The sequence below is a fragment of the Austrofundulus limnaeus genome, unplaced genomic scaffold (genome assembly GCF_001266775.1).
Source record: "Austrofundulus limnaeus strain Quisiro unplaced genomic scaffold, Austrofundulus_limnaeus-1.0 Scaffold7, whole genome shotgun sequence".
Taxonomy (NCBI): domain Eukaryota; kingdom Metazoa; phylum Chordata; class Actinopteri; order Cyprinodontiformes; family Rivulidae; genus Austrofundulus; species Austrofundulus limnaeus.
Window position 1 is genome coordinate 1,344,385 of NW_013952409.1, and position 11,941 is coordinate 1,356,325.

The 11,941-nt window shown below is 38.7% G+C and overlaps 1 protein-coding gene across 7 annotated transcripts in view; it reads left to right on the top strand.

Moving 5' to 3' along the window:
- Positions 1 to 11,941, top strand: part of tanc2b (tetratricopeptide repeat, ankyrin repeat and coiled-coil containing 2b) — a 168,903-nt gene that overhangs the window by 71,148 nt on the left and 85,814 nt on the right. For all 7 annotated transcript variants that reach the window (XM_014032295.1, XM_014032320.1, XM_014032333.1 and 4 more), the window contains one exon: positions 4,227 to 4,406. In XM_014032295.1, the coding sequence (XP_013887749.1) occupies positions 4,227 to 4,406 (180 nt within the window). The remainder of the gene's footprint in view (positions 1 to 4,226; positions 4,407 to 11,941) is intronic.

The window sequence follows — 11,941 nt, forward strand, 5'->3', positions numbered from 1 at the left end:
CTCCATGTCCATGGGCTAGAAAAAAATGTGGGCAACTGCACTGGCTGCAGCTTAATCATGAAAATACAACTTTCCTTGAAATATTTTGCATTTCGTGGGGGGTGGGCTAAATGCAGTAATATAATATATTATATTATATAAATGCAGTAATATAATATATTATATTACTGCATTTGGCCCACCCCCCTCAGATTGATTTAAATTTTGGCCCTTTCAGAGAAAATGTTTGGTCACCCCTGACTTAGGGTATTTATTTCAAAGGACTTCCAGCTGCTGCCACGACAAATTTTAGCTCAGTATCTGTAAAAATGACAGTTACAGCTAGTGTTGTAGTTAAGACCACCTTACCTGAGACCAAGAGCAGAGTGTATCGAGACTGAGACAAGATCAAGGCTTTAGGGGCTGGACTAAAGCACATCTTGTTCCCCCTGCTGCGACAGAAAAGCTTAAAGACGGCCTATATAAGTTTATAAACAACAATAATGATGGCTGAATATTGTGTGTTTTTTCACTCAACAATCAGTGTTGTGTTGGGTAAAAAGTTTGCGGAGGAAAAACTGTTTTTTGTTTTTGTTAACCGTGGTGATGGGAAAAAAAACGTGAAAATCAGTTGCATGCTCACGTCCAATAGGATCAAATCATCTGCTCTTCTAGCTCTTTTAACAACTGGCTTCAGACAAAAAATCGTTTTAAACAAAATAATGTACAGAAGGAAGATCTGCGCTGAGCCCAGCTCAGCGGCAGCACTGAGGCGCTCGTTATCTCTGGACCACAGCCTGCTCCTCATGAACAAACACACCCACAAAGTTCTAACTAATCACACACCCCAAGTCGCAAGGTCCGCATCGCAGAGTTCTGACTGGGGTCACTGTACACGACTGCTGTCATTGGAGGGAATAGTGACAGGAGAGCAGATGAATGTTTACGCCGTTTTTGTCACTCGGCAGGAGGAACATACGGAAGCCAAGAGCGGCTGTTTTCCGCATGTAATTTTTTCCCAGGGGAAAAAACGAGGACTCTTTTCTCGAGATAACAAGTTAATTTACCAATGGTTTTCTCAAGATAGCGAGTTTATGGTTTTCTTGTGCATCATTCAGTAACCATTGAGACTGCCCGATCCCCTCAGCTGGTCACAGATTATGGCTGTGTCCAAAACGACAGGCCGGGTCCTCTGGAGGACCCAGACTACCCGGTCAAGGCGGGCCGGGTCCTTGGTAGACCGGAAAGACCGGAAAAAAAGAGGCTATGAATTTGGACGGTCTAGCCTCCCCTCCTTACCCCGGCGTACGTCATGTCACCTAGCAACTGTGACGACGCTAAACAAGCAAACTTAAATCAAAATTAGAAAAATATCAATACATTAGCGTTATTAATATCACAAAACTATAAAATTAACTTAAAAGTATCATTTGAAGAACTAATTGATCCGCTGTAGGTGCATGTTTATTTTGCGTTTTTTTATGACAAAAATAATATTTAAAAACATGTCCATACAAATGATAAAAGTATTAGAATTACAACCGCTAAATGTTTTTAATTTTTATATCACCATATTTTTATTTAAAAAGTATTCTTTTCTCTCGCTTCGTCCGCCATTACTAGCATAAAAAAAAAATCTCTGGTCGGGCCGCAATGCATTATGGGATATGCTGGGCCGGGAAGGATCCATCAGACCAGTCCTTCGATTCGGGCCAAATGAAGGACGTATTTGTCGGTCGCATCGGAGGAGTCTTCGGTTTTGGACGGCCTTCGTCGCGGCGCTGTGACGTATGCGGCCAACAAATTCGGCCTTCGGAGGACCCGGCCTGCCGTTTCGGACACAGCCTATGTCACAGATTATGTTATATCAGCAGGATCACTGCGTAAACGCCTGCCGATCTCCAGTCGGGCCAGCCGTCTCCTTAAATGATGAGGGCTGAAATGAAAGTTATCTGTACAAGACAAACAAATCGCAATTTCAGCCTGTGTAATGATATAAAAATTGCACAAAATTATGTACACTAGGTTGTCTTTAACAAATAAATAGTAAACTTCATCGATGACCAGCTGAGGGGACCAGGTCGTCTCCATGGTTGCTGAACGAAGCACAAGAGGGAAACCATTTGGAAATGAACTCGTTATCTCAAGAAAACGCTCGTCGTTATTCCGTGATAACAACATAATAAATGGTTATCACAAGAAACCCTTTGAAAATAATTAAATTCAGAAAACAGCCACTCTCAGCTTCCGTAGGAACAAGACGTGCGACTCGAAGTATAAACCAGCCTTAAGATGGGAGCAAGATGGAGGGAGGTCAAGACCAAAACAAACAAACAAAAATAGAAGCTAGTTCCCTAAAACATACAGGAAGACAACTTAATCTGTACAGCTACTTTTGACTAAATCTCTTGGTGTGAGCGCTAGGTAAAGAAATTTGGCACCGTGGCAAATTGCTAATGTTAGCTAGCTAATTTTGCTAACATCCCACATAGCTTACCTTTCTTTGTGCTTCTTTTCGAAGTGACAATAAAACAAATGTATTCTTTAAGATTTAAGTAGCCGATTTGTATTACTGAAGATTTTGCAGACATCTTCTCCCGCTCCCAGACAACCACTGCTCACTTTCTTGGAGTGCCGTATACGAGTGAAAGTGGGTGGGGATGGGTGACAGCGGTAACAAAAATACATAATTAGCAATGAGTCACGCTCGGATTTGAATCAGTGCATTTTACAACCAATGAAAACAAGGATGTTAACAACAAACTGGACAATATTCTGGCAATTTAGCAATACTTCCACAGTTGTGGTCTTAACTGGCAATAAGATCCTGAGTCCTCAATGTCTGAGACCTAGTAAGTGGTCTTGAGACTGATCGGTTAGTACCACTTTTGAGTCAGTTTGTGCTGATTAGTTAAGTTAATTAGTTGTAGTTATGCACTTAGAGATTACTTTCTTTAAAGTTTTAATAAAATCAATTCTTTGGTTCAGGAGGTGTTACTAATGGTACAGCAAAACTTGAGGAAAAACGTTGTCTTTGCAGTCTGTGGTGAATTTCAGTTCTGGGTACAGTCATGCAGCCACTCAGTAAGATATGTTGAAACTGTGTATAAGCTACAGAAAGGTCTGATTCAGGGCAAAGACTAGAAGGGTGGAGAGGGAACACCAGCCGCATTTCAGCTGTGAAATCCTGAGAACAAAAGCGCTGAAGGGGAAATTATGGTGTTTTATTTTAGACTGCGAGAGGAGACGTGCACAAGGACCACTCCATGCCTCGAAATAAGCACAAACACCTACTCATCAAGGTGCTCAGCTCAAAACGCACACAAGGAGCGCCAAAAAAAAAAAGGAAAGAAACATGAGATTATAATTGCGTACAAAATATACTGCAAACATTTCGCTCTGTTGTTCACGGCCTGTTTCCCTCAGAGAGTAATAGAGATTTACAGACAAAATTACAAGAATATAAAATTTATACACTTGCCTCCCTGGAACTATAACTTCATTTTCAGTCTTTTGCCATAAAGTTGAATAAAATACAGCCCACTAAATAAAGATTGGACAGGTTCCTTCAGTCTACTCTAGAAGTAGTAGAGAGCTGCAACTTAGTCAGTTTTACAGAAAATGAGCTTTAGTTTAGTGTGGTAGTGGCTGAGAGTACAGTTTATTACGAATGTGTAGAAATTCCAAACATCCTAAATTATAATTTAAGCTGTTTATAGCAAGAGCGGAAGATGAAGATGATTAAAAATGGAGGCTGTTTATTCTGTGTCTGTGTTATTACTGCTCGTTGTGAGAAGCTCCTCGTATCCTGAATTCGTTTCAAGTGGTTGGAAACTCTTTTATTATGRGGAGATTGCAGGGCATTGTTTGAGTATGGGATTAGACGTCACACAGGCTGATGTTTGTTTGCACCAGTGAATGTAAACGACACGTGTTGCCTTCAGGGCTGCTCTGGCTTTTAGGTCAATTCTGGACTGCTCGACACAGATGTACCGATTCCAGGGACATCTTGTATTTATGTTCGATACACCTGTTTTTACTAACATTTTTGGTGTCTTCTCAAAATCTAATTTAATATGTTCTGTCTGTTAAATTTATTCTATATCGATTAGTTCTGGACATCTATTTTAAAGCAGGGATTTTCCTTCCTTTCCCCACTTACAGCATTACAGATTTATGATTTTCTTAATGCTCCTTTCAAAGTTGAATTCACCTACCACCTCCTTGTGTCTCCTCCTGTCCTGCAGGTGGCAGCATAGACAGCGACTGTGCCTTTGAGGGAGACTACGCCGTGCCCCCGCTCTCCATGACCGAGGGCATGCAGCACATTCGCATGATGGAGGGCGTGTCGCGCTCTCTGCCCTCCTCCCCGCTGCTCACCCACCAGAGCATCGGCGTCAGGCTGCAGCCCATGAAGAAGCTCACAGGTAGAGACCCTGTAGTGGGTGGGTGGGGGGGAACAAACACCGACAACAGAAACGTGGGCTGAATCTGGCACATCTTTGTCCTGAATGTCTTTTCTTGTAACTGTCCTCCCACAAGGTTTTATTATACAAACGCAGCTTCCCTTAATGCTTCACTGTACCACTAAAGTGATAAAATCAGACTCCAGCTCACTAATTTAAATCTGTTTATTTCTTTACCTTTTTATAGAAACTGACTGTCTGCATGTCCAAATATATAGAAAAAGATTTATTTAAAATTAAGAAAATGAGACTAGAGAAATTGCATTTCCTGCCAAATTACAGCGTGAGTGCTGAATGACTCTGAAACTAAAACTGACTTGATAAAGCTGAAAGAAGCAGAACAGTAGCTGAATGCTTAAAAAAAGGAAAACACTTATTACACAGGGTTCCCATGGGTCCTTGAAATCCTTGAAGTTTGAGAATTTGAAAAAAATATTTCAAGGCCCTGGAAAGTTTTTGAAAACAGCCAAAAATTACACTTGTCCTCGAAAGTCCTTGAATGTTTTTTGGGGATTGAAATTCTCTATTCACACGACTGATTTTCATCATCTTTAAAAAAAAAGTTTTAAAATTTAAAAAAAAAACACGTACATTTGTTGCGGTGGATAACTCAGGATTACGGTAATTTGACGCCATTGTTTCTGACTGAACAACTTCCATGTTGTTCATTTTTTCATTTAATTTACATGATATTAAACMTGTTTATTGGTAACATTCTGCGGTAGCAGTAGGTAATTGCCATTGCGCGTGGTTCTTTTATTTGAGGAAGTTGGTACTGGAAAGTCCTAGAAAGTTCCTTGAATTTGATGTTGACCAAGGTGTGGGAACCCTGATTACAGCTAAATAAAGCTAAATGCTAGCTAAAAGATAGAAGTACCAAATATCCAGTAAAAAGAAACAAATTTTAGTTCAATCTTATTAGTTTAAAAGCTAAAGGTAGCTAGAGGTAAGCTAAAATTATCATAAGGCTGGCTAAAAGCTAAAAGTAACTAAAGACTGGCTATAAGTTGCATTTTGCTACATTAACTCTTCTTCTTTTAGCAAACATTCTTTTAGCTAACATTTTGCTGTTCTTGCCTTTTTTCATTTAGCTAATTTTCTGCTTCATTCAGCTTTTAGGTAGCATTATGCATGTTTCAGCTTTTTGCTAGCAAACATTCTGCCAGCTAACATTTTTCTGCTTTTAGCTTACATTTTGTCACGTAGCTATTTTTTCTGCTTCTTTTAGCTTTTAGCTAGCCATTTCCTACTTTGGGCTTTTAGGTAGCATTTTGCTTGCTTTAGCTTTTAGCTAGTGTTTTGTCTTATTTTTAAGCTGTCTTTTTCCTCCTTTCAGTCTTTAGCTAGTGTTTTGCATCCTTTAAATTTTAGCTGGTGTTTTTTTTTTATGTTGCTAGTGTTCTGCTTCTTTTAGTTTTAACAACTCTGCTTCTACAGTTTTAGTCATTTTCAGCAAAGTCATTCAGCTAAAAAACAGTTTTCCCAGTTTGGCTTAGCATCATTAGTTTGCTGCCTGCAGAGCCGTGTCATTTACTCGATCATCTACCTTCTAAATCTGAGCAGAAACGTAAAGAACAAATTCTGTTTTCATTTGTTGCAGTCGCTACAGTCCAGCCTAACTGACTGCATACAGAACAGCTGTGGTCAGCTCTGTCCATCTTCATCTCTTCTACCACTAATCGTTTCCTTCCACACTCATCCCCGACATCCAGAGAATGTCTCCCCATTAGCTGCTTTATGAGTCTGTGTCATGTACCTTCTGCCGCCATAATCAGGAAGTTGTGGGTTTGCTATAAAAGGCGCATCTAAAGCTGGATTGGATTTCAAAGTATGAAATGAAATATTGACGTCCAAGCCTCGGTCAGTAATCAGAGCAGCCTCCACARGGACTCTTAAGTGTGGGTGTGAAGATGCTTGATTCAGTAAGTGGCCACTAGGGGGCAGCAAACCTCAGATCAAAAACTGTTTCCAGTTTGCCACAGGGACTTTTTTTTTTTTTTTTGCGTCATGAAGAATGATTAATAGTCTCTCAAGGGTCATCCAAACTCTGGGTTTCAAAGGAAAACATCACATCATTTTCCTCTCATTTCAGCTGCTGCAAAAAGGATTTAAAGAGGCTGTTTTTGAAGGGTGCAGCTCAGAAATTGAAATTCAGAACAAGCCTCAAACTAGTGTTTATCTCTTGATTTCTCAGTTGAGCCGTCTTTCTTTTTCCTGTAATGTTTAGTGGCAGTCTGATTTGGTGGKTTTGCTCTCAGCTGTGGAAGTCGAAGTGAATATTTTGGAGCCTCACTTTGTATGTGAACCTGTAAACACCTGTGTGTGCGCTCCTCTGCTGWTGACAGCCAAGAATAGCTTGATTAATGTTGTGCTCCGCTGTTTCATTTGGACTATTTTTATTCTATGGCTGACACAAAAACAGGTCTCTTTGTCGCACGTCATTATCTGGCTTGATGTATTACAGCTTTGTTTTTATTTTTTGTGCCTTTGGGGTGGTGGGAGGGGCTGCMTTTTATTTTTAGATCAGAAATTAGGACTTGAGGATTTTTAAAACTTTAAGCATGTGTTACATCATTGTTATTATGTCATATTTTGTCTGTGGTAAAAATCCATACCTGAAGGTTGATCCAAAAAAAGAAARACTGTCCTGAGCTGTCCTCAGATGACTTGTTTGTCATGCTGGCTGTTCTTCCATTAAGATATGACAAAAACATGTAATTCACTTTCATGCTGTTGTTGTTTTTTTTGCACGCTTCTAAAACAAAAAATGGTCAGCAAAGATTCAATTTTGAACCATCAGGCTGACCAYTTATTGCAGACTGAGACGTTCAGAGATATTAATGTTTCTAAATTACAAGAAGAGAAACATGAAGTTTGTTTTTTGGGAATTTAAAGCATTTAAACATATTTTTCTATGCCCACAATATCCAAAATAGCATTATAATTATACATTACAACATTATATATGATATATATTATTACATTATATTATATTATGATGTTTTTGCATCTGTCTTTGTGTGTTTGGATAGATGTTATTGAAATCCTTAAAGTAATCACTGGATGCGCACCTACGACTAGAGGRCAGCTAAAAATGGGTATAAGTCTGTTAGTTTTACACAGTGTTGTATAAAGTTCCACAAAGTGATACTTGAGTAAAAGTACAAGTACCTTATCATAAAATTACTTTGGTAAAATTTAGTCTCCTCTAAGAATATTACTTGAGTAAAAGTCTTAAAGTATCTGATTTATTTTGTACTTAAGTATCAAAAGTAAATTTCTGACATAAAATGTACTTAAGTGTTAAAGTAAAAGTATTGAGTAAAAATGAGAGGTTAGATTTTCCAAATACATTTTTTAAAGGCGTGCAGCTTTGATGGGTTGTGTACAAACTGATATGTGTCAGAATGGTTTATATTTATACTTCTTATCCAACCACAATTAAATTCAAAGGCACAGTTTATCGAGATATAATTTATTTATTTATTTATCTGAGCTAGAATGAAATAGTAGTAATGACTTTCTACTTCTTACCTTTTTTAAAAATGTAGGGAGTAGAAAGTACAGATAATTGTGTAAAAATGTAAGGAGTAGAAGTAAAAAGTTGGCTGAAAAAAATTTACTCAAGTAAAGTACAGATAGCCAAAATTTCTACTTAAGTACAGTAACAAAGTATTTGTACTTAGTTACTTTACACCTCTGGTTTTACAGATGTTGAGCTAAAWTTTGGTGTGTTAGCAGCTGAAAGGTACTCACAACACATCACAACACAAAGGTTTCTAAAGGCTCAGACCAACTCTTCAGAGTCACATCGATGTGACTTCACGGAGTCGTTAAAGCAGCTAATCAGCACTTCATCTGACCAAATGATGACATGATRGAGGGTCCCGGGCACCCGCCGAGCTTTAGGTCCTCAAAGACCCGTTTTGCTCTCGATCTGCGTCGAACGCCAGATTGCTCTCGGGGCTCAGCCACCTCGGCTTTCTCACCCTTTAATTAATTCAGCTCAGCACCACACCCGGCACAGCTCGTCAAGGATCAGCGTGAGCGAGGAGCTGGCGCCACAAGCTGAAACCCCCTCCGTGGCGGCGATGGCAGAGGTGAGAGGAGGCAGCAGCAGGTCTGAGAAGACTGCAGCACTTCCATCCTCCTCTCTGTTAGTGGCAGCCTCCCGTGCAGCTCCTGATTGGTTTTGTTGAGGCAGAGGGGTGAGCTTGGTGAGGACTGATTATTCAARCTCAAGGCTGAGTGAAATGCAATAAAAGCACTGACCTTTAGGAGATTCATTGAGCCTCTGGTTTAATCCCCACTGCTTGCATGAAGACTTTTAAGGGGGTCCTCAGATCCTCGAAGACTCTGCTCATGAAGCAGATTCTCACAGCTGGAAGAACACTTGCTGTAGATTCCTACAGTACTGTGTATTTAATCCACAGGTGTAGGTTTTTCTCATTAATGGTCTGAATTAAAGACTTTAACCATCCAGATTAAACTCTAAAATCAAAGTTTTACCAAAGTCAACCAGATTCTGCAGCATTCAAACCTTAGCAAGCAGAAAAAACTTTATAATTCATTCCGTTTTGTAGATATTCAGCCAGAATCTGCTCTGGTTGTAGCTGATAGAGCTGGGCAATATGGCTGGAAAATTCATCACAATATAAGCTTTTCACTAGTCTTTTGCTAACTTACCTCGTTTGGCTGCAGGCTTTTAATTGTTGGGGCGTTTTATTTACACACCCTCTTCAGTTTTTAGATGTCTCAGCATCCGAAATCAATAACTATTTTAATTTAACCCGACGATGGTGGACCGGTCCAGCAAACTAGCTCTCTATCGCTTGAATGTTCCGACAAGAGTGAGTGGGGGAAAAAAACAGTTTACACATTTCAAAATAAAGCACAAGCAATTGTTTTCTTAGTGGGCACTGTCATCTTTTACCAGCTTGAAGCTTTTATTTTGAAGGTGAATCTTAGCTTTCCCGGTGGTGTTTAGCTGAAAGATCTTAGCTTATTTTATCATAAAGTTAACCGTTAACAGTTGTGTGAAATTATCAATATTGTATCGGACATGTTTTCTGTTGATATTGAACACTATCGTGAAATATATAGTTATTGAATTATTGCCTATTCCTAGTAGCTGAGTAGAACCCCAAACAAATAAATATTATATATTATYAAATAAATATTATATTAATATTTATATTATATTAATATATTATATTAATATAAATATTAAATATATTTTATAGTACATATTACCTTTAAAAAAAGTTTTATAGGGAGGTGGGATTGTGCTCTATAGACCCTCCGTGGTTTGACCTAAGCTTTTATCTTTATTGGCTTTTTTTCCTCTTAAATTAATTTTTTTTACTTGAAGTACTTACAAAACCAGTACTTTTAAACTTTACTTAAGTAAAAATCTTGAGCTGATATTTCTACTTAAGTAATAAATGTGAAAACTTTCGACACCTCTGCATTTTAGATGTTTTTGTCAGTGCTAACGTCAAGGTTTCCTTTAAGTACACAGGTCCTCCAACCATTTCGTTTTCTATCTTTAGTTCGTTATTGTCTAAGAAAATGAGCGTCTCGCCCCCGCAGTGCGACCCCCGGCGCCTGATTGTTATGAGCTGTAATCACTGATGACTTATTTGTTCCCAGTCAAAGTGTCAGGCTCACCAGAGATATCTCCCCGGCTGATTGATTGGCCTCGCTCCACTCAGAAACATTTAAAGGGAATTATTTCAACATCTATCCGCAGATTACGCCGCTTTCTGCTAATTAATGGCTGCAATCAATACGATTACAAGCGCCCCGTGGATTTATATATAGAGGTGGGAAAATTGACCTTAAAAGCTGAGAAAAGTTTTGATTTTAATTATATCACCTATTTTTTTTCCTCCCAGTGAGTCAGTGTAACATGTATTGTTTCTCTTGCTGCTAACAGTGATGTAGTAATATGTGAATAGTTGGCTGTGCTCAGATAAACGGTGACCAATGTGGGCACAGGAGTGTTCAGCAGAACGGTTCAGGATTAACGGAGCACAGGGTTCAGAACTGCTTAGTCAGATTCACAGATCACTGTGTGGGTGGTCCTAGAGTAGCTACATTAAAACTGTGGAGCTCTGCTAAATTAGCTCCCTTTGGTAAATGCTGCATCTGTGGGTTTTGTCACCTTAATTGGTGCCGTTTCTGATTTTTCAAAAAGAGATAACAGGATCTCTGTAGGTAGTTTGTTTAAAGATGCAAAAGGAGAAGAATCCACTAAAACCTTAGAGTTATCCATATTCTAGCGTTTTCATTCTCAGTTCAGCAGATGAACATATAAGACTTTTGTCCCAGGAGGAGTTCTTCATCTTTCAGTCCATCTACTTTGTGTCAAGTTTTCCACTATTAGCCTTTCAGGAATCAATTTGTTGTTGCCAAAACACTATTTCACATCAAACTCTGTCGTCTTTGGTCATTTTATCAATTTAATTAAAGAATAGAGGGAAAAAATGTGTGTTTGTGACAAGCTGCCTGTAACAAAGTGCCTACCGATTAGTTTTTAAATTGTCTGCTGTGTATCAAAACAACGCTGGTTCATCTCTTGAGTTCTGGAGCCCGAGTGATTCATAGGTCAGAGTTAAGAGGCTGAATCAACAAGCATTCTTTTAAAAATGGTCAACAGAAAATGAGTGAAAAAGATAATTACAGGGCTAAACGTACAGTAGATGCTTTAATGACGATGGTGGAAACGCTGCCCAAGTTCCTGAAAGGCGTTGAAATCTGGCAACACTGAAGAAAGCAGCATCAGGTTCAATTCTTTTCATACTCCTCAAACCATGACATGACCACCGTTATCAGCGCTGAATTATTTCAGCTCAGCGTGAAGGTGATTAGTCAGAATAACCCTGCACCAATCYGACCGTCTCGCTTAATGAAACACAAGGACCTTTTCAGAAAATGACCCCTCGAATAATAACAGATCTCTTGATTGAAAGAGTAAAGTTTTCCTTTAATTTGTGACTCGTTTGTACAGAGTTCATTGGTGTCAAAGACTTTATATTTARGTAACAATATCAAAAAGTGCAGTGAAAGTCTAATAGTTACATTTAATAAAGTCACATTAAATTATAAAACCATAACTACAATTTTTTATGCTCATCCTATAGTGCAGGGCTATTCAACTGGCCGRGTGCGGGCCACATCCGGCCCACGGGTGACCAAAGTTCGGCCCGACAATTGTTTCATTCATCTCTTGAGCCCAAACCTCCAGTTTTCTACTTTAATTACTATAAATTCTTTAGTTAAACATAGACATGTTTGGTATTTGGTACGTCAGAATCTTGACGAGAAGCAGGGTTATCTTACCTAATTTCCCTCTGGGATCAATAAAGTATTTTTGAATTGAATTAATAGTGTTGGATTTTTCATTATAGTTTAGTTTTATTTCYTTGTGACTTTTTTCTTTGAATTAAGTTAGTTTTAATTAGTTTTTACATTGGATTTGCTAGTTTTTATTA